This window comes from Coregonus clupeaformis, chromosome 6 (genome assembly GCF_020615455.1).
Source record: "Coregonus clupeaformis isolate EN_2021a chromosome 6, ASM2061545v1, whole genome shotgun sequence".
NCBI lineage: Eukaryota > Metazoa > Chordata > Actinopteri > Salmoniformes > Salmonidae > Coregonus > Coregonus clupeaformis.
This window is the reverse complement of record NC_059197.1, coordinates 4102823-4130760: the sequence shown is the minus strand read 5'-3', so window position 1 is coordinate 4130760 and position 27938 is coordinate 4102823. Positions and strand designations below refer to the sequence as shown.

The following is a 27938-nucleotide window of genomic DNA, read 5'->3' as shown; positions in this document are numbered from 1 at the left end:
CGAGAATTCTCCTCCAGCTCAGTTGCTGCAGTACTGTAGCCGTGTGGAGAGGGTAACTTGAAGAGACTAGGCTACATTGGCTCGGAAATCACACTCCATTCTTTTTTTTTATATAAAACAGAGGCAATCCATCGTTTATAGACCGTTTGTGCGTTATAACATAATAACCATATACGGTCATCATTTTGAACAACCCAAAGCCAACCATGTCGACCAAGGAGGAGACACCCGCCACCGACGGAGACAAACCGCAGACGTCCTCCTGGAAAGATTCTATCTACAACCCACGAACAGGAGAGTTGTTTGGCCGAACCGCTAAAAGTTGGGGTAAGAAACCGGTTTGGGACACGATCTGATCAGGTTTGCATATTTTTAAAAATGATATTTCCCATTGATGTGACAATTCAGAGCCATACAAAGTCTCATTGATCGGCTTTAATCAGTGATCAATGTGAATGCAGCCTAGGATATTAATTTGCATATATATTTTAATTATTCAATAGCCTATGTTTTTTAGACTGGGCCTACATAACGGAGACGTTTGTTCATCATGATTTGCGCCCCAATAATGGCAACAGCCAATCAAAGCTGATCTAACGGTATCGGGATGTTTTTCCCCCCTCTGTAGGCACCTTCTTCCCCCATTATAACCTTATATTCCTTATGCTACAGTCTATTCCTTACGGTCAATGATCTACTGAATTTATTTTACTCAACTGCGATGGCTATAGCCTAGAATAGATGGTTGCCGTATGTCCCCGCAATTAAAATAGGCTATTGGAATTAAAATTGTACCATAATTTTCTCTCTCTCAATATTTCCACAAATGCCTCGAAATAAGCTTTTTTTTACCCAGGGGATTGCGAGTTATTAGCTATTAGGTCACTAGTGTAGCGAATGTAGTGTAGGGTAATTAAGCTTTTAAACCGATTTGTCATTAAGAAAACCATGACAGAGCCTAACAGGCCGAATCGAGGTTGCCTTAACCAGATCGGTAGGCTAATATGTATCGGAATCAATTGTAATGGGACTAACATACACTGGGATGACTGTATACTATATTTATGCAAAAATAATAATCATCCTGTAGCCTTACCAACACTTTCCCCTAATCAGTGCTAAAACTGTTCTTAGAATAACCTATAAAGCACGTTGTATCGTCTCGAGAAGCAGTCTTGCACGAGGCTGGCGAGGGGTATGGGGCATGCAAACAGTGTTTCCCCCTGTCATATCACCCTTCTTATTTAATTAATGTAATTTTTTAATCCATATTCATTCAAGCACACGAGCGGTTCATTTGAAACTGTGTTGCGAAAATGTCGATAGATTACCGTTACAGTGATACTTTGTTTCTGCAAAACAGTGATAGAGCGACGCTATTTCTCGGACACTACTCGCGTGCTGTCAGTCACTCTATAAGACATGACATTTAAATGTAACACTATCATCTTTCATGGAGCTCTATGTCCTATCCTCCTCAAATTCCAGTGATTTAGAACGGAATTGGGATGTTTGTTGGTCAAATTTGCATAGGGCCTACAATAAATGCATACAATAGGTTTATACTAGGGTACAAAATGTATTGACTTTAATATGCATGTTGAAAAAAACAATTTCTAACCCAATTTTCTATAGGCCTAGAACTCCTCCCATAGTTGTCAAGCTACTGTCTGTTGGATTAGTGTAGGCCTACCAGTACCTATTTGTGTTTATGTTCTGTTATGGCAATACAGGCTCATTAATTGACAGTCTTAGCCCAGATCACAAATTCTGCAGTCATGCTGTCATGTACTAACAGTGTTTGCATGATGTTACTATCAAGCTCTGTCGCTGTCTCTTGCTCTCTCTTGCTCTCTCTCAAGGTCAAATCAATTATCTTTCATATTGCACGGCAGGCACACAATTTGTCAATGAGAAATAATGTGATTTTTTTCTCTCTCCGCCGGTCTTGAGTTGCAGGGAGCATAAATCGGTTTTAGATTTGAGAGAATTGTTGGGCCCTTAAATGCAGGCCTGCTGTAGTTCGGTTTTAGAGCAGAAGATTGTGTGTGCGCATGTGTTGGTGGGCATCTGTGCGCGATTGTAATTGTGCAAGTTAACTGTGGCAGCATTGTGCTCAGTTGATTCCTTCTCAACACATGCCCTTGAGTATGGTTTAGACTCCAGTAGGCTACAGACATGGGAAAATGGTAGGCTTACTGATGTTGTGGGGGAGGTAGAGATAGGCAACTCCCATGGTCTTCTAACAGGTGTCTGGCATTGAGGAACAGGTGCAATGACACTAGGCTTCAGTCAACACCTGCCATCCAGGACCTCTATACCATGCGGTGTCAGAGGAAGGCCCCAAAAATTGTCAATACTCCAGCCACCCCCACACGGCAAGCGGTATCAGTGCATCAAGTCTGGAACCAACAGGACCCTGAACAGCTTCTACCCCCAAGCCATAAGACTGCTACACAAGACTGCTATATAGCTAATCAAATGGCTACCCGGACTGCCTGTATTATCTCTTTTTGCACTAACTCTCTATGCACACACACTGGAGTCTACCCACACACTCACACATACTTACACTGACGCCCCAACACACACACATACACACACACACACTACATACGCCCACACACACATAACATGCACACACATGCACACTGACGCCACACACACACACACACACACACCACATACGCTGTTGCTACAGTCTTATCTATCCTGTTGCCTAGTCACTTTACCTCTACCTATATGTACATACAGTTGAAGTCGGAAGTTTACATACATCTTAGCCAAATACATTTAAACTCAGTTTTTCACAATTCCTGACATTTAATCCTAGTAAAAATTCCCTGTCTTAGGTCAGTTAGGATCACCACTTTATTTTAAGAATGTGAAATGTCAGAATAATAGTTGAGAGAATGATTTATTTCAGCTTTTATTTCTTTCATCACATTCCCAGTGGGTCAGAAGTTTACATATACTCAATTAGTATTTGGTAACATTGCCTTTAAATTGTTTAACTTGGGTCAAACGTTTCAGGTAGCCTTCCACAAGCTTCCCACAATAAGTTGGGTGAATTTTGGGCCATTCCTCCTGACAGAGCTGGTGTAACTGAGTCAGGTTTGTAGGCCTTGCTCGCAAATGATTTTTTCAGTTTTTCCCACAAATGTTCTATAGGATTGAGGTCAGGGCTTTGTGAAGGCCACTCCAATACCTTGACTTTGTTGTCCTTAAGCCATTTTGCCACAACTTTGGAAGTATGCTTGGGGTCATTGTCCATTTGGAAGACCATTTGCGACCAAGCTTTAACTTCCTGACTGATGTCTTGAGATGTTGCTTCAATACAGTGGGGAAAAAATGTATTTAGTCAGCCACCAATTGTGCAAGTTCTCCCACTTAAAAAGATGAGAGAGGCCTGTAATTTTCATCATAGGTACACGTCAACTATGACAGACAAATTGAGAATGTTCTTTCCAGAAGATCACATTGTAGGATTTTTAATGAATTTATTTGCAAATTATGGTGGAAAATAAGTATTTGGTCACCTACAAACAAGCAAGATTTCTGGCTCTCACAGACCTGTAACTTCTTCTTTAAGAGGCTCCTCTGTCCTCCACTCGTTACCTGTATTAATGGCACCTGTTTGAACTTGTTATCAGTATAAAAGACACCTGTCCACAACCTCAAACAGTCACACTCCAAACTCCACTATGGCCAAGACCAAAGAGCTGTCAAAGGACACCAGAAACAAAATTGTAGACCTGCACCAGGCTGGGAAGACTGAATCTGCAATAGGTAAGCAGCTTGGTTTGAAGAAATCAACTGTGGGAGCAATTATTAGGAAATGGAAGACATACAAGACCACTGATAATCTCCCTCGATCTGGGGCTCCACGCAAGTTCTATATCGTGGAGCTCCGCCCCATAGGGGAGCTCTGCTCCTATTGGTTTACCCTCTGCCCTAAGGCAGCATCAGCCTGAGACAAAATTATGCACACACCTGCAGCCAATAGAAGTATAGGTGTCCCTATAAGAGGGGATGCCTCCCCTCAATCTGCCTCCCTTTATCTTCAGCGACTGGACGACTAGACTGAAGAGCCAAGAAGAGACGAAGCACGAAGACTCAGGACGAAAACGCCGTTGATATCCAGTCATCAACGTCGTCTAAATGAGCACACCGGGAGATTTCCCACCCCCAAAAGCTCTTTTCAGAGCTCAGTGCAGATGCACTTCCATGGTGGCCGGTGACCACCACGACCTATGTTTCGTGTGTTTGGGATCCCAGCATGCCAAGGAAGGCGTCTGCAGTCCCCCGAATTGCGCCTCCTGCGCCCTCCTTTCTTTAAAGGAGAGGAAGCAGCGTTGGGCGTTTTTCAGGGAGGACATCCCCCTTGAGGACGTGCTGTCTATACTAGCCTCTGCTTCAGAGGCGTCGTCTGACGGCGCAGACTCGGGGGAAGATAGGGACTTTGAGGAGGAGTCTGGCGTTCCGATGGAACAGTTAGACCCCATCCCTCATACTTTCAAGCCCCCCTTTCCTTTGGAAAGCGAGAGGGCTTGCAGTCCCTATAGCGAAGGGGACACGAGCTCTGAGAGATCAGAAGCTCTGTCTTTCGTTGCAGCCTCTCTGAGAGCGGATTTTCCGGGTCTCATTGAGAGAGCTGCTAGACATCTGGATATAAAGCTGCCCCCTCTTCCCTCCGCACCGGAGGTTGATATGATGGAGGGCGGTCCTTATTCCAGGCCAAGGAGGGCGGCAGAGCCAGTGGCTCCTGCCATGCCTTCTTTGGCTAGATACGTTGAGGGCTCGTGGGAGGCACCTTTAGCGGCGCGTTCGCCAGTAAAAGCGTACCTCCCATTCACGAGAGTGGAAGGAAGGTTCCAGGGTCAGGGAATCCCCAGGTTAGAGAGCGCCATATCTCGTACCGGGTTCGAGTCCTTGGCCCTCTTCCAAGAAGGCCACGTTGCCATCCCAGAAGGACCGTCTCACAGCATCGCTGTTGGAGAAGTCCTTCGGGTTGGGAGCCCAAGCTGTAGCAGCAGCTAATAACATTGCCCTCTTGGCAGCCGCTCTGTCCCGTTTAACCACGGGTAAGACAGAGCTGGCACCGGAGGAGGTGGAGGAGGCATCCAGAATTTCTGGCGCCATACTTCACCTAACACAGGCGTCTGCAGTCTGCGCGGGGAGGTCAATGGCCACTTCGGTGGTCGGGGAACGACACCTCTGGTTGTCTTTGACTTCCATGAAGGAGGCAGACAGGACGTCTCTACTGAACGCCCCCTCTCTGACAACGGCCTCTTTGGGGTCGCAGTCAAAGAGGCGACGGAGCGTTTCTCAAAGCTGGAGGAGGACAAGAAATAGCTGGCCAAGCACCTGCCATTGGCAGGACGACTGGGCCCGGCTCCGTCACAGAGGCCATCTACCTCCGCCCCTCAAAGTAGACCGGGGTCTACAGCGAGGCGGCGTAATCGGCGTCATCCGGCGGCCGCGGGCAGCAAGGGAACGGGCCCCGCCCTTCCAGCAGCCACAGTAGCCCCACTACAGCCGGCGAGGGAGGTGACGAGGACGCTGACCTGGCCCTCCAAGGGAGGCAAGAGGAGGCGTACATGACGGGACGCGGGGGAGAGAATGGAGGATCCTTCGTTTTCGAACGTATCCACTGTTCCCCCCCACCCTTCGGTTGAAGGGATGGGTGATATGATTGCTTTTGTTGATGTATGCAATAAAGAGTTGGCTCCACCTGACCTTGTCAAAAAAGAGCCCTTTTCCATAATACGTCCGAGAGCGTTCAAATCTCACCCTCTCTTCCTTACCACTCTAAGAGCCGTTCAGCCCACCGAGGGTGCGTTGCTGAACAGGCACTCAGAGTAGGTACCCATAACACTTCACGTATAAGAAGTGCTTTACATAGCAGGCAGCAGTCTCTGTCAGATTCTGACATGATGACGCAACCGCTATTTGGGGATGGCGCACTAGCACAGACTAAGGTCTCTGCTAGTACGAGCCAGACCCATGCTGCGTTCACGGAAGGTCCGATTACCACGGTCACGAAGGTGTCCAGAGTATCGGCGCCCCCAGACATTGTGACACAGCAGCTATCTGGGGATGGCGCACTATCGCAGACCAAGGTCTCGGTTAGTGCGATTCAGACCCATGCTACATTCACGGAGGGCCGGATTACTAGGGTTATGGGAATAACCAATGTATCGGCTCCTCTGACAGAACGAGCTAGTACTCACCACACTGAGTGTGAATCAACCCACCAGGGGTGCAGAGTTGAACACACACAGAAGGTGAAGGTTAGGAGGGTATCAAGGCGCCGCCTTGTTTTACCCCATAGAGACCTCATACTACAGACTTCTAGGAGTGCTGTAGTGAAGGGCTCTAATAGCGAATTGCAGTCACCTAAGATGACGCAATCGCTTGCCGGGGATGGTGCCCTATCGCAGGCTGTGGCCTCGGTCAGTGCAATTCAGACCCGCGATGCGTTCAAGGAGGGCAGGAATACGACGGTTACGAGTTTAACCGACGTCTCTGCTCCTCTTTCTCTCTCAGAACGCATTGATGGTTCCTCTCCCTTTCACGGGAGGCCCACCTTGGGCTGTTCCACCACTTCAGTGTTGGGGAACAGTGGCGGTAAGGGCCATAGAGGAATACAGGTCCTTCCTACTGGATGCACCACAGCTTCGTGCTCAGCCGCTTTCTCTGCATTGCTGGCAGTGGCGAAGAAGCTGTACCCTCTCACGCTGGCTAGAACAGACATTGCAGAAGGGTTATGCTCTCCAATTCCACCGGACCCCACCCCCATTCAGGGGAGTGGTGGAGACGGTGATGAAAACGCCAGACAAAGTGGCCGCTCTGATGTCAGAGATTACGGAACTTTTGGCGAAGGAGGCGGTCACAGTAGTTCCCCGGGAGCAAAGGAACAAGGGGCTATATTCGCCTTATTTCCTAGTGCCCAAAAAGACGGGGGGAGTGAGGCCGATTTTGGATTTACGCATTCTCAACGAGAGCATAACCAAACGGCCCTTCCGAATGCTAACGACAAAACGTCTGCTGGAATGTGTCCAGAGAGGGGACTTTTGTACGAGCATAGACCTAAAGGACGCGTACTTTCATGTGCCGGTTCAGCCGCGTCACAGGAAGTTTCTGCGGTTCGCCTTTCAAGGGGTGGCGTACGAATACACGAGGATGCCATTTGGGTACGCCCTGGCACCTCGCACATTTTCCAAGTGTGTGGAGGCGGCATTGGAACCGTTGCATCGTCAGGGAATACGGCTACTAGCCTACCTGGACGACCTACTGGTTCTCGCCCCGTCAGCAGAGCTGGCGATCACTCACACAACACAGACAGTGATGCATCTCACAAGTCTGGGGTTTGCTGTGAATTGGAAAAAGAGCGCGCCCTGGCCCACTCATCAGATTGTCTACCTGGGGATACAGCTAGACACTGTGAGGATGAGCGCTCGAATTTCGGACCCCCGAAGGGTAGCCTTGTTGCTAGCCCTGAGGAAGTGTCGTCCGAATCACACGGTGACGGCGCTGTCGATCATGTCACTCTTGGGTCTCATGTCGTCAGCCCACTCTGTGGTTCCGCTGGGACTCCTGCATATGCGCAGGATGCAGCGATGGTTCGCCCAACTAAGACTAGACCCATTGCGTCAACGTCATCGGTTGGTGGTGGTTCCACTCTCGCTCAGTGCAGATCTGAACTATTGGAGAAACCCGCGCGTTCTTACGCACGGAGTCCCGATAGGCAAGGTGTCCTCCTACATCCCAGTGTTCACGGATGCGTCTCTGACGAGATGGGGAGGGACATGTCAGTCTCAAGCGATAGGAGGTGTGTGGCCTCTCTCGAGTCGTCACATCAACCTCTTGGAGTTGGAAACGGTTCGACTGGTTCTGACCCACTTCGCGTCTACCCTTCAGGGTCGCGATGTGCTGGTCTGGTCAGACAACCGGACCACAGTAGCTCACATAAATCGCCAGGGAGGAGTCAGGTCTCCTGCTCTCCATCGGGCGGCAGAGGAATTGTGGCTGTGGGCTCACGAGCACCTTCGCTCATTGAGAGCAGCACACATTCCGGGCTACTTGAACGTAGGAGCAGACCTCATGTCAAGAGGGGGTCCTCGAGACGACGAGTGGTGTCTGCATCCGGACATTGTTCTCCAAATTTGGGAACAATTCGGGAGAGCCGAGGTGGACCTATTCGCGTCACGCGTGAACGCGCAATGTCCTCTATGGTTCTCTCTGAGGGAACAGGACAAACCGCCACTGGGAAGAGACGCATTCGCGCACCAACCGTGGCCGAGAGTTCTCCTGTATGCATTCCCTCCGCTGTCCTGCATTCTCCCACTGTTAGCCAGGGTGAGGTCAGGAGGGCTGTCAGTGATACTGATAGCCCCCGATCGCCCGGGGGCTCCTTGGTTTGCGGAGATGAGTCAGATGTTGATTGCGCCACCTTGGCCAATTCCACATCGACGGGACGCGTTGTCTCAGGCGGGGGGCACGATAGGGCGATTGCCCATAATTGGCCAACCACTGAAGGCCTGGCTGCTGAGAGGGACAGGCTAGAGCGCCGTGGGTTATCTGATGCAGTGATCAGGACCATACAGGGTTCACGTGCCAGTTCCACTTCTAAGATGTATGCCAGTAGATGGAACGTGTTTTCACGATGGTGTGTCACACAAGGTGTAGACCCCATGAGCTGTCAGGTGGAGCGTATTCTCTCCTTTCTACAGCTCATGTTTGATAAGCAACGATCGCCTGCCACTATTAGGGTGTTTGCAGCAGCGATTTCAGCTTGTCATGAGGGGTTTGGCAGAGACAATGTCTTTAGCCACCCTCTAGTGAAACGCTTCCTATTAGGAACGCGGCGACTTAGGCCAACACCTAGAGTCACGCTTCCTCAGTGGGATTTGGCTTTGGTACTCGAAGCGCTATGTAAGTCGCCGTTCGAGCCATTGAATCAAATACCCCTCAAGATGCTGTCTATGAAGACAGCACTGTTGCTCGCTTTGACTACAGCTAAGCGGGTCAGTGATTTGTGTGCTCTTTCGACGAGACCTGACTGCCTGGCCATCAATGGTGACCTGAGCAGAGCAGTGTTACGTCCCTAACCCGGCATTTGTGCCGAAGGTTATTAAGAGTTCATATAGGTCACAGACCGTGGAGCTGTGGGCATTTTCTCCTCCTCCTCATAGAGAGAGGAGTGAGGAAAAGCTCCATCGCCTGTGCCCAGTACGCGCTTTGGCGTGTTACGTTGAGCGCACAGCAGCGATTAGGTCATCGCCTCAGTTGTTTGTGTGTCACGGTGCGGCTGCACTAGGTAGACCACTTTCAAAACAGCGATTGTCTCACTGGCTTTGTGAGGGCATTGAGACAGCTTACGAGGCAGCGGGGCGACAATTGCCTCAGGGTATCAGAGCTCACTCCACTCGTGGAGTAGCAGCTTCTACTGCCCTTTTCAGAGGAACAGGGGTAGAGGATATATGTAGAGCAGCATCATGGTCGACGCCGTCTCCATTTATCCGTTTCTATCTCTTAGATATGTCTTCTAACTCTCTGGCTCGATCTGTACTCAGCGTGGCTGAAGGGAGATCTTGAGCAAGAAATAGAGGAGAAGCAGGACTGTGGACACAGGTTTCCATCAGGTCCGCTTTGGTTAGGAAGACGTGTTTTTGATGGATATGTTTTCTGACTCTTTGGCTCGGTCTGTACTCAGCATAGCTGAAGGGAGATCTTGAGCTAGGAAGAGAGGAAAAAGCAGGACTATGGACTAGGTTTCCATCAGGTCCGCTTTGGATAGGAAAGCATATTTTGTGGCATGACTCCTGACTGACAGGTTCAGTACAGTAGAGGCATGTGTTGATTTGACAGAATGTGAGGTCATCTATCTGCTTGTTCAGTTTTAGTATGACCCATGTTTTGTTCATGCCCACTAATCTCTGGGATTCCATTGAGTGAGTGAGGCGGTCTACCGTGTACACAATGTAGAGTGACACTTGGTGTCATTCCATTAGTGGTCGGTAGTGTTTTCACAGGATCTGTCTGCTAGTACAGATTAGTATGGCTTATATCCTGGTGATCTGCCCACTAGTCATTGGCATTGCCATTGGACTAGGTCGGGCGGGTCTTTAACCGATGACGCGGTATATTGTGACGCCCGTATGGGTTCTTAGTTGCAGTACTGCGGGACTTGGTTGCAGCCATTGCTAGGCCTGACCTTTTCGTTTCGATGGGAAGTGTTGGGCTCGGCAGGGAGTACATTTTGGAGCGCTACGCTCCAACCTTAAACCAATAGGAGCAGAGCTCCCCTATGGGGCGGAGCTCCACGATATAGAACGATTAGTTACCGGAGTGTAACTCCAGTTCTATGAGTGGAGCGGAGCCCCATAGGACTTAAGGCCCTGCCGACCCTCTCTAGTCTCGCTGAAGATAAATATCTCGGGAGGCAGATTGAGGGGAGGCATCCCCTCTTATAGGGACACCTATACTTCTATTGGCTGCAGGTGTGTGCATAATTTTGTCTCAGGCTGATGCTGCCTTAGGGCAGAGGGTAAACCAATAGGAGCAGAGCTCCCCTATGGGGCTCCGCTCCACTCATAGAACTGGAGTTACACTCCGGTAACTAATCGATCTCACCCTGTGGGGTCAAAATGATCACAAGAACGATGAGCAAAAATCCCAGAACCACACGGGGGGACCTAGTGAATGACCTGCAGAGAGCTGGGACCAAAGTAACAAAGCCTACCATCAGTAACACACTACGCTGCCAGGGACTCAAATCCTGCAGTGCCAGACGTGTCCCCCTGCTTAAGCCAGTACATGTCCAGGCCCGTCTGAAGTTTGCTAGAGTGCATTTGGATGATCCAGAAGAGGATTGGGAGAATGTCATATGGTCAGATGAAACCAAAATAGAACTTTTTGGTAAAACTCAACTCGTCGTGTTTGGAGGACAAAGAATGCTGAGTTGCATCCAAAGAACACCATACCTACTGTGAAGCATGGGGGTGGAAACATCATGCTTTGGGGCTGTTTTTCTGCAAAGGGACCAGGACGACTGATCCGTGTAAAGGAAAGAATGAATGGGGCCATGTATCGTGAGATTTTGAGTGAAAACCTCCTTCCATCAGCAAGGGCATTGAAGATGAAACGTGGCTGGGTCTTTCAGCATGACAATGATCCCAAACACACCGCCCGGGCAACGAAGGAGTGGCTTCGTAATAAACATTTCAAGGTCCTGGAGTGGCCTAGCCAGTCTCCAGATCTCAACCCCATAGAAAATCTTTGGAGGGAGTTGAAAGTCCGTGTTGCCCAGCGACAGCCCCAAAACATCACTGCTCTAGAGGAGATCTGCATGGAGGAATGGGCCAAAATACCAGCAACAGTGTGTGAAAACCTTGTGAAGACTTACAGAAAACGTTTGACCTGTGTCATTGCCAACAAAGGGTATAAAACAAAGTATTGAGAAACTTTTGTTATTGACCAAATACTTATTTTCCACCATAATTTGCTAATCAATTCATTAAAAATCCTACAATGTGATTTTCGGAAGAAAAAAAATCTAATTTTGTCTGTCATAGTTGACGTGTACCTATGATGAAAATTACAGGCCTCTCTCATCTTTTTAAGTGGGAGAACTTGCACAATTGGTGGCTGACTAAATACTTTTTTTCCCCACTGTATAGCCACATAATTTTCCTTCCTCATGATGCCATCTATTTTCTGAAGTGCACCAGTCCCTCCTGCAGCAAAGCACCCCCACAGCATGATGCTGCCACCCCCGTGCTTCACGGTTGGGATGGTGTTCTTTCGCTTGCAAGCCTTCCCCTTTTTCCTCCAAACATAACGATGGTCATTATGGCCAAACAGTTATATTTTTGTTTCATCAGACCAGAGAACATTTCTCTAAAAAGTACGATCTTTGTCCCCATGTGCAGTTGCAAACCGTAGTCTGGCTTTTTTATGGCGGTTTTGGAGCAGTGGCTTCTTCCTTGCTGAGCGGCCTTTCAGGTTATGTCAATATAGGACTCGTTTTGCTGTGGATATAGATACTTTTGTACCTGTTTCCTCCAGCATCTTCACAAGGTCCTTTGCTATTGTTCTGGGATTGATATGCACTTTTCGCACCAAAGTACGTTCATTTCTAGGAGACAGAACGAGTGACCTTCCTGAGCGGTATGACGGCCGCCAATTGACTCAAATGATGTCAATTAGCCTATCAGAAGCTTCTAAAGCCATGACATCATTTTCTGGAATTTTCCAAGCTGTTTAAAGGCACAGTCAACTTAGTGTATGTAAACTTCTGATCCACTGGAATTGTGATACAGTGAATTATAAGTGAAATAATCTGTCTGTAAACAATTGTTGGAAAAATGACTTGTGTCATGCACAAAGTAGATGTCCTAACCGACTTGCCAAAACTATAGTTTGTTAACAAGAAATTTGTGGAGTGGTTGAAAAAACGAGTTTCAATGACTCCAACCTAAGTGTATGTAAACTTCTGACTTCAACTGTAGCTACCTCAATTACCTCGTACCCCTTGCACATCGACTCGACACTGTTACTCCCTGTATATAGCCATCCCACTGGCACAGACGTCAATTCAACGTCTATTCCACATTGGTTCAACGTAATTGCATTGAATTGATGTGGAAACATCGTTGATTCAACCAGTGGAATGTTACTCATTAATGTTATTTGTTATTCACTGTGTATTTATTTTTTGTGTCACTATTTCAAAAACATTTTTTACTCTGCATTGTTGGAAAAGGACTTGTAAGCAAGCATATCACTGTTAGTCTACACCTGTTGTTTACAAAGCATGTGACAAATACACATGTATTTTATTTGAACATGACAAATGGATGGAGAAGAACCACAGACAAGGCTTTGCAACTTTATTCCTGAAGACCTTGATAGTCAATGCTCATTAATCAGGCTTAAAATAGCTCAACAGTTGAATGTGCAATGACACCAACACTCTCTCTCACACACAAACAAACACACACACACATACACACATCACAGCTGAGGCTGAGGCCGGCAGTAATAGAGTTAAAGGCCCAACCAAAGCAAAAGGCCAATGATGTAGACACTCTCTAATGTTACAACATGTGCCTAGTGAATGTGTGCATCATGGTTGGTAAAAACATTGACACTTCTACAGTGGGGTGGGGGGGGTGGGGTATCTAAAAAGACATGTAGTCCTGCTTTGTGGCATTTCGCGAAGGCTCTATGTTATACCGATCACACTATAAATTTTTGTGGGGGTAGATATGGTTGTCCTTGTTCAATAGAGACATTGAAATTATTTCAGCAATGTTCCTATCAGCGGATTCATTGCTAAATATACAAGCAGACCATTCTTTTCCAGTCTATAACTTGTGTTGGGCGGTGCTTCGTGCTCTGGCCCCCGTCACTCCCCCAAGGCGGGCTTCATTTAAAAGGAGGCGGACACTAACAACAATCCTTTGGCGGGCGATTGGGGACTGTGTGGCGGACCAAATATTTTCAGATAGAAGACGAAGGCCAAGATGTCGACACAAGTCCAGAGGATAGAATGGATGCCGGAGGGAGCAATGAAGAGGTCATTGTGGACTGTGAGGTTGAGGATAGAATAGACGCCGGAAGGGAAAGGAAGGGGAAAAATGGAGTCCTTTGAGACGGCAAGAAATAGATATTGGTTAGGAGAAATGCAGTATTATCATGGACGTATACTTGGATACTTGGATGAACGAGGAGGAATGGAGGGAAAAAGAGAGGCAGAGGATGTCTAAGAGAGAGAGGGAGGAAGACTGTGTTTGAGTCTGTAAAAAATGGCGGGAGAAGGTTTGTTAAAGAAGAGTGGTAGGAAATGTAAGCAGTGAGCTGAAGACAGGAGTAGAAATGGAAGAGGGTGAAGTATCGGAGGTGGTAGGTGTGGTGACGTGCTCGGAGCCAGAGGCCTGCGCAGAGGGTCAGGATAAAGATGAGTCTGTGACTGTAGGAGTGAAGTTTGTGGAAAAAGTGGACCCTTGCCTTTTGGCTGATCCATTTGTGGTTTCAAGATGGGTGAAAAAAGCGTTGGGTATAGTGGAATCGGTGAGGGTAACCAGAAGTGGTCTAGTGATAATTGTTTGTGTTTCTGTTGGGCAGAGGGAGAAGGCGCTTAGAGTTAAACAAATGGGGGAAAGAATTGTGAATTGTTTCGCTCTTAAGAAAAGGGTGCCATTGAGAGGAGTGATTACTGGGGTAGCAGTAAATGTAAAAATGGATCAACTGAAGGAGAAGATTCCCGGTGTGTGTGATGCTCGTCGTTTGGTGCGACGTAAACAGGGTGGCGAGAGTGGGGAAACAGAAGAGTCATTGTCTGTTCTTTTGAGTTTTGAAGTTGAGTCTTTGCCAGATAAAGTGAAGTTAGGATATATAAGTTATCCTGTGCAAGCGTATGTGCCAAGTACGTTACGATGTTACAGGTGTCAAATTTATGGGCATGTGGCAGTATGTAGGAGGGAGATTCCAAGGTGTGAGAAGTGTTCAGAACGGCATGAGACTAAGGAGTGTGAAGCAGTGGGGAAAGTAGTGGTATGTACTAATTGTAGGGGTGGCCATGGGGCTGGGGATCAGACATGTCCAGTGCGAGAGAAGCAGGTTGATGTTTCCAGGGTAAGAGTAGAGAAGAAGCTGTCATATGCGGAGGTAGTGAAGAAAGTAGAGGAAGAGGGGTCAAGGGGGGGGAGTGGTGAGAGTAGGATATATACAGTGAGGGAAAAAAGGATTTGATCCCGTGCTGATTTTGTACGTTTGCCCACTGACAAAGACATGGTCAGTCTATAATTTTAATGGTAGGTTTATTTGAACAGTGAGAGACAGAATAACAACAAAAAAATCCAGAAAAACACGTTATAAATTGATTTGCATTTTAATGAGGGAAATAAGTATGTCAGTAGGTCAGACGTTTCTTGTAGTTGGCCACCAGGTTTGCACACATCTCAGGAGGGATTTTGTTCCACTCCTCTTTGCAGATCTTCTCCAAGTCGTTAAGGTTTCGAGGCTGACGTTTGGCAACTCAAACCTTCGGCTCCCTCCACAGATTTTCTATAGGATTAAGGTCTGGAGACTGGCTAGGCCACTCCAGGACCTTAATGTGCTTCTTCTTGAGCCACTCCTTTGTTGCCTTGGCCGTGTGTTTTGGGCATTGTCATGCTGGAATACCCATCCACAACCCATTTTCAATGCCCTGGCTGAGGGAAGGAGGTTCTCACCCAAGATTTGACGGTACAGGGCCCCGTCCATCGTCCCTTTAATGCGGTGAAGTTGTCCTGTCCCCTTAGCAGAAAAACACCCCCAAAGCATAATGTTTCCACCTCCATGTTTGATGGTGTTCTTGGGGTCATAGGTAGCATTCCTCCTCTTCCAAACACGGCGAGTTGAGTTGATGGCAAAGAGCTCGATTTTGGTCTCATCTGACCACAACACTTTCACCCAGTTCTCGTGTGAATCATTCAGATGTTCATTGGCAAACTTCAGACGGGCCTGTATATGTGCTTTCTTGAGCAGGGGGACCTTGCGGGCGCTGCAGGATTTCAGTCCTTCACGGCGTAGTGTGTTACCAATTGTTTTCTTGGTGACTATGGTCCCAGCTGCCTTGAGATCATTGACAAGATCCTCCCGTGTAGTTCTGGGCTGATTCCTCACCATTCTCATGATCATTGCAACTCCACGAGGTGAGATCTTGCATGGAGCCCCAGGCCGAGGGAGATTGACAGTTCTTTTGTGTTTCTTCCATTTGCGAATAATCGCACCAACTGTTGTCACCTTCTCACCAAGCTGCTACAGTCTTGTCCCTGACATCCTTGGAGAGCTCTTTGGTCTTGGCCATGGTGGAGAGTTTGGAATCTGATTGATTGATTGCTTCTGTGGACAGGTGTCTTTTATACAGGTAACAAGCTGAGATTAGGAGCACTCCCTTTAAGAGTGTGCTCCTAATCTCAGCTCGTTACCTGTATAAAAGACACCTGGGAGCCAGAAATCTTTCTGATTGAGAGGGAGTCAAATACTTATTTCCCTCATTAAAATGCAAATCAATGTATAACATTTTTGACATGCGTTTTTCTGGATTGTTTTGCTGTTATTCTGTCTCTCACTGTTCAAATAAACCTACCATTAAAATTATAGACTGATCATTTCTTTGTCAGTGGGCAAACGTACAAAATCAGCAGGGGATCAAATACTTTTTCCCTCACTGTATACCAGTACAGTGGGATAGGCAAGCAAGTGATATATGTTTCAGTAAGATTGTGCTTTTAGCTTTTATAGCAATGGTTATTAATTGTACTGCAGGGATGGAACGCAAATCGAAGAAAATTGAGGTTGTGGTGGCAGCTGCAGAGAGATATTTGGGTGTGCGAGACCTGACAGCAGAAGAGTTACAGGGAGTGTTAAGTGGAGATGTCCCATCATTTCAGGTTGAGGGCATGAGGTAGGAAGGAGACGAGTTCTGTTTCCTAGAGATTAACGTACTTGTGACACTTGGCAGACTCAACCACCCCAGCCTATCACCAATGAAGCCATCTTTGAGGCAATCCAGGGTTTAAACAAGAAATTTGACGAACAAGCTATTCTGATATAGATATTACTGAGTTGGACCAAGCCATTAAACAGATGCCTATAGGTAAATCTCCTGGACAGGACGGTTTGACTCCTGAATTCTATCAACATTTTTGGCCTGATATTAGAGAGTTATTGCTTTCGGTCTACAAATAGGGTATTGCTAATGCTATCTTACCTCCTTCTTTGAGACAGGGACTAATAGTTCTTATACCCAAACCAAAGAAGGACTCTCTTTACTTGGACAATTGAAGACCAATCACGTTGTTGGCAAATTACTATAAGTTACTAGCCCATGTCTATGCCAATAGGCTGAAAAAAGGCCTTGATATAATCAGTGAAACTCAATCAGCCTTCATTAAAGGAAGGATTATTCAAAACCATATACAATTGGTATTAGATATTTTAGATTACAGTGAGTTCATAGAAGATGGCTTTATATTGTTTTTAGAATTGTTTTAATGCTTTTGACACTTTAGAGCACAACCTTTTATTTAGAACTCTCTCGACTTTTGGGTTCGGGGAGAATTTCTGTAAAGTGATAAGGATGATGTAGCAGCTCAGTGGCTATGAGTAATGGAACATCCCCTCGTTTCTCTATTGCTAGAGGAATTAGACAGGGTTGTCCAATCTCCCCTCTTTTATTTATTTTAGCAACAGATTTACTAGCCGTATTTCTTAACAAATCTGAGAATTTAAAAAGGATCCGTATTTTTGGTAAAGATATAAATATCAGTCAATTTGCAGATCATACTGCCCTTTTCCTAAATGATAGGGTGGCTATTCCCTTGACTATTGACTGAATCAAGACATTTTCTATGGCCTCATATGATCTCATGCCAATTCATTGCTGTGACTCTGTCAACATTGCCTCCATACCTGTTAAAAAGGAAGTTAAATATTTAGGAATTGTTATCACTAAAAACGTTTCAGATAGAGAATCTTTAAACATTGATACTATAATTAATTCCACAAGGGTTTTGGGTCGTATTCTTCTGTCCAAGACTGATGGTTTATCTAGAATCATTTACCCAAGTCAGTCCCTTTTTCTTTCTTCTAATAACATCAAAAAGGTCAATTCTGTTATATTTAGATTTATTTGGAAGAATAAAACGCATTATATTCGGAAATCTCAATTAGTGAAAGAATATGATCATGGAGGTTTACAGGTTATTGATTTTGAGTTACAGTGCATTTTCTACATTTTGTTACGTTACAGCCTTATTCTAAAATTGATTAAATTAAATGTTTTCCTCATCAATCTACACACAATACCCCATAATAACAAAGTGAAATCAGATACCTTATTTACATAAGTATTCAGACCCTTTGCTATGAGACTCAAAATTGAGCTCAGGTGCATCCTGTTTCCATTGATCATCCTTGAGATGTTTCTACAACTTGATTGGAGTCCACCTGTGGTAAATTCAATTGATTGGACATGATTTGGAAAGGCACACACCTGTCTATATAAGGTCCCACAGTTGACAGTGCATGTCAGAGCAAAAACCAAGCCATGAGGTCGAAATAATTGTCTGTAGAGCTCAGACAGGATTGTGTCGAGGCACAGATCTGGGGAAGGGTACCAAAAAATGTCTGCAGCATTGAAGGTCCCCAAGAACACGGTGCCCTCCATCATTCTTAAATGGAAGACGTTTGGAACCACCAAGACTCTTCCTAGAGCTGGCAGCCCGGTCAAACTGATCAATCGGGGAGAAGGGCCTTAGTCAGGGAGGTGACCAAAAACCCGATGGTCACTCTGACAGAGCTCCAGAGTTCCTCTGTGGAGATGGGAGAATCCTCCAGAAGGACAACCATCTCTGCAGCACTCAACCAATCAGGCCTTTATGGTAGAGTGGCCAGACGAAAGCCACTCCTCAGTAAAAGGCAAATGACAGCCCGTTTGGAGTTTGCCAAAAGGCACCTAAGAGAAACAAGATTCTCTGGTCTGATGAAACCAATATTGAACTCTTTGGCTGGAGGAAACCTGGCACCGTTTTTTCAGCGGCAGGGACTGGGAGACTAGTCAGGATCGAGGGAAAGATGAATGGAGCAAAGTACAGAGAGATCCTTGATGAAAACCTGCTCCAGAGCGCTCAGGACCTCAGACTGGGGCGAAGGTTCACCTTCCAACAGGACAACGACCCTAAGCACACAGCTAAGACAACGCAGAAGTGGCTTCGGTAAAAGTCTCTGAATGCCCTTGAGTGGCCCAGTCAGAGCCCGGACTTGAACCCGATCGAACATCTCTGGAGACACCAGAGAATAGCTGTGCAGCGACGGTCCCCATCCAACCTGACAGAGCTTGAGAGGATCTGCAGAGAAGAATGGGAGAAACTCCCCAAATGCAGGTCTGCCAAGCTTGTAGCGTCATACCCAAGAAGACTCGAGGCTGTAATCGCTGCCAAAGGTGCTTAAACTAAGTACTTAGTAAAGGGTCTGAATACTTATGTAAATGTGATATTTCAGTTTTTCTAACATTTCCAAAAACCTGTTTTTGCTTTGTCATTACGGGGTATTGTGTGTTGATTTATGAGTGGGGGAAAAAACTATTTAATCAATTTTAGAATAAGGCTGTAACATACCAACATTTGGAAAAAGTCAAGGGGTCTGAATAAAAGAGTTATTAAAATTAATAGGAAATCAATTTTCAAAGGACTTTGTTCTGACAAGGGGATACATTTTGTGTGTGATTTGTTAGATAACACTGGGGAGTTTCTGCCGTTTGAGTTCATTGGTAAATTTCAGGTTAATATTACTCAGAGAGAATATATTATGGTTTGCAAAGCAATTCCACTTCCTTTACTTGGACTTATTAAGAACACTTTGTTATATTATGTTTACAATTTAATGACTTGAACCTTTTGGATGAAAAATTCAACAATAAGTGGATACAATTGGCAGTTAATTAAGTAATTTTTGGTGATTTATAATGAAATATATTGCTAGGGAATTGACCAACCCATGCAATGGTCAAAAGCGACAACCTTTTTTACCTTAAAAGTTAAAGAAACTCATTAAAAAATATTTTCTTCCATCTACCCTGTTAATGATTTCTTGCACAAAAGGTTCCATTTTGACAAAACGCCTTGTGTTTTTTGCTCCTCTGATTCAGAATCTATACAGCATTTTTTTTTTATGCCACCATTCTAGTAAACTATGGATTGAAATTCATGAATGGTTGTGTATAAAATCTAAAAAATTACCTATGTTTACCTTTGATGATGTTAAATGGTGTTATGCTTATCCTTGTAATTCCGATCGTAACTATTTTAATAACATTCTTATTCTCTTGGCCAAATATTATATTCACAAATGTAAATTGGGTGGGAAAATTCCTTCTTTTGTATTTTTTTTATTGAGCTGTTACACAAGTTTGAGGGATTTATAAAATTGTAACGTAAAAAGTTGGAAAGATTATTAGAAGTCATGTCTCTGAATGTATGTTAATGTCTCATTGCCTTGCCACATCTAAAGATGTTCTGAATTATTATTTTATTTTATTATATTTTTTTGTTCATTTGTTTTCACAGGAATGTCCCTGTATTGATGTGTAATATTGGGATTATTATTGCAACAAAAAAATATATATCTGGTAGGTATGAAAGATAACACATTTTCGCGCTTGTTTGTAATTAGCACAGAACACCACACGGGCATGATGACAAACATTAGTGAGAAACTAACATTTTCAAAAATATCTTGCCTAGAGAAGTTTTGAGATTACTGTGTGATGGTCATTCGAAGTAAACAACGGCATTATTTAAGTTTGTACCTTGTATCAGGATTCGATATGAATGTCGGACTTTAAGGTTCACTATGAGCAGACGAATACACCGGGAGTCGACACTTCCCGATTCTACCAGTGATATTAAAATGTGATAGTTCTAGCTTGTGGTTTGGATATTGTGATGTTTATGATCTAAACGTAATGTTGTTAATATATTAATGACTATATGCCGTGGCAGAGCCAGGGGGAAATTCCCCTTTAAAGAGACAGCTGCTGGTAAAGTACGGCTGCTAAGCAATGCCTGAGCTGTCATTCTAAGCAGACAAACAGGGAGGGATGTCATGTTGCAGATCAGGGTCTTGTTATGTTTGCACCAAATGGAAGAAAACAGACTCAAACAGGGAGGGACTAGCCGGACTTGTACAATAAGAAACGCTCAATTTTGTTTTCCGTTGCCAAACGCTTTAAAACCTTTTCTGTTGCATACCCTAATGAACACAACCCAGGTGTTCATAAAATAAACATCTGTCATCACCCTCACATCGTCTTCCCTGGTGGAAGGAAGAGCTGAAGGGGGGCGTAAGGGATTGTTATTGAAAAGATAAAAGGATTGGGATCGAGTTAAAGGGATACTTTGGGATTTTGGCAATATGGCCCTTTATCTACTTCCCCAGAGTCAGATGAACTCATGGATGGCATTTTTATGTCTCTGTGTCCAGTATGAAGGAAGTTGGAGGTAGTTTTGCAAGCCAATGCTAACTAGCATTAGCGCAATGACTTGAAGTCTATCGGTATCTGCTAGCATGCTAGTAGATACCCATGAAGGAAGTTAGAAGTAGTTTCACGAGTCAAAGCTAGCAGATACCCATAGACTTCCAGCCTTTACCGTGAATGTGGTTTCTGCAAACGTGAGAGCATTGCCTTTAAAACGTGCATAGTGGACAAAATGCAAATGGAATGAATCTGGTGCTAGCTGCTTTTCTCCAGCTAGCCATCATGCTTATCACTCTCAGACACACACACACTTTCAGCCACACACATACACAAACATGCATGCAAACACATACACTACACAACAAAAGTATTTATTTAAATTCTTATTTTCTGTGTATTTCAGTATTATAAAATAATGTGGCCAAATCAGCTACTTGTATTTGAAACTATTAAAAGCATTATTTCAAATACCCCTAGGACCCATTGAGTAAATATTAGTTTTTTTTAAATACTGTGATGTCACGAGAGGCTGTGTCCTGGAGGGACGTTACATCCCCCTGAGGTGGCTGCAAACCCAGACAGCTATGGCTCCATCTGCTGGTATGGTCGGGAACTCCAACCCTCTGTGGCCAATCTTCCCACGCAGCTGAAACCAATCAGGGGCTGATGGGCTGGAGTTGTTTGGAAGGGAAGAGACACGGTCTGGAGGGTGGGCTCTGGGAAGAAGAGAATTGTGTTATAATTTCGTTAGTTGCCGAAGACCTTTAATAAAAATCCTTGTTTTGGTTGAACCTGGACTCCTTGCACTACTTGGGCAACCCCGCTGGAAGCGGTAGCCTCTCGTGGCATCACAGATGGTGGAGAATACAGGCACGCTCAAGCGTTAATAGTGCATGTCAGAGGAGGATACCGAAGGTTTGATCACCCAGTTTTCCAAGTTGGCCGTAGGCTCCCCGCCGACTGAAATGGAGGACATATTGAAAGCCCTTGTTGCTGGCCAGCAAGCCCAGATGCAAGCAAACGTGGCTCTCTTGGAGGAGCAAAAGAAAGCCAACCTTCTGAAGGCAGAGGAATTGCAGTTGCAGAGACAGATGGTTGTCCAAAATACCCGCCCAATAAAGGCAAGTGACTTTATATCTAAGATGGGAGCTACCGATGACATTGAGGCATACCTGCATGCATTTGAGGCCACGGCCACTAGGGAAGCCTGGCCCAAGCAACAGTGGGTTGGTCTGTTAGCCCCCCTTTCTAACCGGGGAAGCGCTGAATGCTGTCCGGGACCTGGGCCCTGACCAGGTTACTGACTATGATGCCCTGAAGTCTGAGATCCTCAGCAGATATGGACTCACAAAGTTTGGTATGGCCCAGCGCTTTCACAGCTGGACCTTCCAACCAGACCAACCTCCTCGGGCGCAGATGCATGAACTTGTCCGAATCGCAAGGAAATGGCTGGATCCGCAGAGGAATACAGCAGCGGCGGTGGTGGAGGCCGTTGTGGTGGATCGTTACCTACGCGCCCTGCCTTATGAGGCAAAACGGTTCATCAGTCAACAGGCCTTGACCACGGCTGATCTGACCGTGGAAGCTGTGGAAAAGTACCAGGCCACAGCGGAGATGCTGAATGCTTCCCGAAAAAGACCCCAGGAGTGCGGCCCCACCACAAATGGGAAGGACCCGTCCAAAGGACCCCAATGGCTCGAACCCAGCCACGTCCAGGACTTATCCCGGCTCCAGGGGGGAGCCAGAAACCAGGCGGGTCCAAGAAGAGTACACCAGGAGGGGGAAACTCGACAGTGTTACCGGTGTGGGGGAGATGGGACATATCTCCTGGCAGTGTGGGAAACCAGCCGATGAACCTATGCCCACTGCGGAGTCCTCCAGCTCAGCACCCACACACCGTTTTGCCTCGCTCTTGGGAGTCGTAGATGGCGGCCCAGATCGACCCCCCCACCTGCCCGGTAACTGTGAATCACCATGATGTGGAGGCCTTACTGGATTCTGGTAGCCGGGCCACCCTGGTGCGTAAGGATTTGGTGGGCCCAACGTGTCTGACCCCGGGAAAGTCCTCCCAGTTTCCTGTGTCCATGGGGACACCAGAGAATACCCCATTACTGAACTTACAATGACCAGCTACACGGGGAACCATACACACGACGGCGGGGGTGGTTGATTCCCTCCCCGTCCCTGTCCTAATTGGACGAGACTGCCCAGCCTTTTACCCACTCTGGAGAGAGTCTCAGGAGAGGATAACCCGAGTACCTCGGAAACGGAGAGGCAAGACTCATCCTGGGAAGGCTCCGGTGCAATCCTCCGAATTACTCACTCCCGCCCGGGCTCTGATAGGGATGGCAGGTGCCCAGACCGACACAGAGACGGAGCTACAGAATCTGGACAAAGAACTGTCTGGTCTGAAGGGGACCGCTGAGAGGTATCGTTTGTTAAAGCAACAGTTAGACATGAAGACAGAAGAGTTAGATATCCTCCAGGCTAAACTCCAACAGAGCTCCTTCCATAAGCAACAGGAGGAGCTGGAGAGGCTGCGCAGGACCATCGAGGAGTGTGAGGAGACCCTGCGCAGTAGTAAGGAGGTCCAGAAGAAGGCAGAGGAGAAGTACAAGGTGTTGGAGAACAAGATGAAGAATGCGGAGGCAGAGAGAGAGAAGGAACTGAAAGCTGCTCAACAGAAGCTAAACTCTGCTAAAACCAAGGCTGATGCGTTCAGTAAGAAACTCAAGGAGAGACAACAGGAGGCTGAGTCCCTGGTCCTAGAGGTGGAGGAGTTGAAGAGAGAGCAGGCTGGCAAGCACCACGGCAATGCGGACGCCCTCTCCCGGCGTGATGCCTTCTTCGCTGCCTTTACCCCGACGAGGACGTCGGTCCCGAGGAGGGGGATGTGTGATGTCACGAGAGGCTGTGTCCTGGAGGGACGTTACATCCCCTGAGGTGGCTGCAAACCCAGACAGCTATGGCTCCATCTGCTGGTATGGTCGGGAACTCCAACCCTCTGTGGCCAATCTTCCCACGCAGCTGAAACCAATCAGGGGCTGATGGGCTGGAGTTGTTTGGAAGGGAAGAGACACGGTCTGGAGGGTGGGCTCTGGGAAGAAGAGAATTGTGTTATAATTTCGTTAGTTGCCGAAGACCTTTAATAAAAATCCTTGTTTTGGTTGAACCTGGACTCCTTGCACTACTTGGGCAACCCCGCTGGAAGCGGTAGCCTCTCGTGGCATCACAATACATTCAAACACATGCCAATACTTTTCAAGTGTATTTCCAAATACATTCCAATATTCTACTACTTGCATTTTCAAAGACAAAATATAAAAATACTTACTTCGAAATGTCTTGAAAGTAATTTCAATACCCTAAATATTATTTGAACACAGGTCTGAGACACACACACACCTGCATCGAGGCATTCAGTTACTGTTCGATTGAACGTTAGAATGGGCAAAACAAGTGACCTAAGCGGCTTTGAGTGTGGTATGATCGTTGGTGCCAGGCACGCCGGTTCCAGTATCTCAGAAACGGCCGTCCTCCTGGGCTTTTCACGCACGACAGTGTCTAGGGTCAGCTTTGTTCATCTAGTCAGCGGCAGTCCTGTGGGTGAAAACTGCTCGTTGATGAAAGAGGTTGAAGGAGAATGGCAAGAATCGTGCAAGCTAACAGGCGGGCCACAAAAAGGCAAATAACGTCACAGTACAACAGTGGTCTGCAGAATGCTATCTTGGAAGCACTCGTCGGTCCTTGTCACGGATGGGCTATTGCAGCAGACGACCACACTGAGTTCCACTCCTATCAGCTAAAAACAACAAGAAGCAGAGCCAGTGGGCACGTGATCACCAACACTGGACAATTGAGGAGTGGAAAAACATTGCCTGGTCCAACGAAACCCGGTTCCTGTTGTGTAATTCTGATGGCAGAGTCAGGATTTGGCGTAAGCAGCATGAGCCCATGGCCACATCCTGCCTGGTGTCAACGGTACAGGCTGGTAGCGGTGGTGTAATGATGTGGGGAATGTTTTCCTGGCACACGTTAGGTCCCTTGATACCAATTCAGCAACATTTGAATGCCACACCTTGTAGAATCCATTCCCTGAAGAATTCAGGCTGTTCTGGAGGCAAAGGGGGGTCGGACCCGGTACTAGATGGGTGTACCGAATAAACTTAATTTTGACCACAGCCCATTTGAGACACCACCATCAACATTCTGGAGTTGAGCTGTGTTTTATTCCCCAGAAAATGTTCCTTCTCTTCTGCCCTCATTCACTCCCTCTCATGGATCTGAGACAACTGGGAAGTGTTAGCAATAGCGCCACCAAGTTTCCACCATGTTTTTTTCCACCTTCACATATCCAGACCTCAAAATCAAATAAAATCAAATGTTATTTGTCACATGCACCGAATACAACTGGTGTAGACTTTACTGTGAAATGCTTGCTTACGAGTCCTTCCCAACAATGCAGAGTTTTAACAATAAAATAGTGAAACGAGGAATCAAATAAAATACTCAAGAATGGAGCTATATACAGGGAGTACCAGTACCAGATCAATGTGCAGCGGTACGAGGTATTTGAAGTAGATATGTACATGAAGACAGGGTAAAGTGACTGGGCATCAGGATACACAAAAATAAGAGTAAAATAAAGAACAGAGTAGCAGCAGCAAATGATGAGGGTAAAAGTGTGTTTGTGTTGTGTCGGTCTGCGTGTGTGTGTTATGTGAATGTGTGTAGGTTTTGTGGGGGAGTGTCAATGTAGTGTGTGTGAGTGAGTGAAGTGTGTGTATATGGTTTGTATATATAGTCTAGTGAGTATGCATAGGGTCATTACAAGATAGAGTCAGTGCAGATAGTTCGGGTACCATTAATTTACTATTTAGCAGTCTGGCTATTTAGCAGTCTTATGGCTTGGGGGTAGAAGCTGTCTCTGAGCCTGTTGGTCCGAGAGCCGATGTACCCGTACCGTTTGCCGGACGGTAGCAGAGTGAACAGTCTATGGCTTTGGTGGCTGTAGACTTTGGCAATTTTTCGGGCATTCCTCCTACACCGCCTGATACAAGCATTTCGATACACCCACAATAACATCTGCTAAATATGTGTATGTGACCAATATATTTGATTTGATTTAGTGGTCTTGGATGGCAGGGAGCTCTGCCCCAGTGATGTACTGGGCTGTCCGAACCACCCTCTGTAGAACTGTTTTTTGCGCAGGCTGTACACACTTAATCAGTCTTGCATTCACAATTTGACAAGCACTTGATAATGCCTTGAATTCCATGGCGGCATCCCCTTTGTGTGGCTGTAATGCACCCCAAAAATACCCATGCCTTTTGCAGCCAGTGGCGGTTGTGCCCTTGGCCCGGAGTGCTGCGTTGTGCCCTTCTCCCTGAGTGCTGCGCTCTGAAGCACCTCTCACTCACATGGCTCTCCATCACGTGATCAGGTCTTTCTCACAGGCTACAAGTGAAGACAGACACATCGGGGACGCAACTGCACGTGTCCTTATCCAATTCCGTTGCATATTGAAGATATTGAAAGAACTGTCCACATTTACTTTTCATCAGCCAACAAGATGAGTAGGCCTAACGAACAGCAAAAGCACTAGCCTATGTCAATCTACTATCCCCTATAGTACAAAAGTTGACCTATTCTATTCTGTGCGAAAAATGAATATTCCAAACATAGTCTGGGACAGTTGGGGATACGATAGATCCCATATGAATACAACCACTAGCATCAAAAAAACTTTTTTACGCAATGTGGCTGACTCAACAGATCAGAATGTTTAGCTTAAAATGTTGATAAACTATTAGGGTATTTCTTCACATTATAAGTGCAGCAATGCGCACATGGCAGTAGGCTATAAGCGCAAATGTTCCATTAGTGGGAAAACACCAGTATCAAAAGTGACCGCAAATGCGATTATGCATGTAATGCTTTTATTATTAAGATGCATTTTTATGGTGAAAATGATCTTCCCCGAACTTGAAACTCACACGCTGCTGATATATGCCAGTTAGGCTCTTCACCCCTTGTAAAGCGAATTAATGTGCTTAATTTTAAGAAGTTATTTGGCCACTTTAGTTGTGATACAAACCTTATCAAAACATATAGGCCTATGGGCTAGGCTACAGTCGGTAGTCTATGCCTATGATTCGAAAAAGTCTAGGAAAAAAAGGCATTGTTTTTTGCCTTACGCTGGGCATCATTCACAAGTGATAATATATAATTCACAAGTGATAGGCTAATATTGTGACCCATCAGACTATTCTTGATTGAATCTTGTCTTTACATATACTAAATAATATATGTGTGAAATTTGTTTTGATTTAGAATGGACCATTAACATGCACCTGTCTCGAAACGGGCAGCGGGAAAAAATACATGTAATCTATGCACTTAAATAGCGAATGGAGGACGCTTTTCTGTTCAAATATTTTTTATTGAACACACACAAGAATGGTGTATAGGTATGAAAGACACGAGTACAGTTCTTATCTAAACATAAGAGAACAGACATGAACGACAAGACCCAGAGTTCTGGGCACAAAACAAATATTACAAAACAAGACATACAGAACAGGGACAGGTAGAAAGAAAAAGGGTAGATGTAACCCCCCCCCACTTATACCCCCCTTTATCCCCCCCCCCTCTTAATCCACCCTATTCCCCTCCCGACTGCTCGGTTGGCGGGGCCAGCACACGCTGCCCAAAGGTAGATTACAATATGACAATTGAGAGTGCGTTAAAAAGTACAAATTCACAGCGCCGACTGGTCCAAGTAAGAGAGGAAAGGCTGCCAGATTTGATCACATTTTGATAATTTATTGTTCAGAATATATCTAATTCTTTCTAAGTGTACAGTGTTTGCCAATTCGCTGAGCCATAATTTGGTAGAGGGCGCTTC

At 46.0% G+C, this 27938-nt stretch overlaps 1 protein-coding gene across 2 annotated transcripts in view; it reads left to right on the top strand.

Annotated features, from left to right (window-relative positions):
• Positions 1–27938, top strand: part of LOC121567314 (sodium/potassium-transporting ATPase subunit beta-3) — a 48218-nt gene continuing 20280 nt past the window's right edge. The window contains exon 1 of one of the 2 annotated variants that reach the window (XM_041877261.2): positions 1–327. In XM_041877261.2, the coding sequence (XP_041733195.1) occupies positions 207–327 (121 nt within the window). In that variant the 5' untranslated portion in view covers positions 1–206. The remainder of the gene's footprint in view (positions 328–27938) is intronic. The other variant, XM_041877260.2, reaches the window with a different exon arrangement.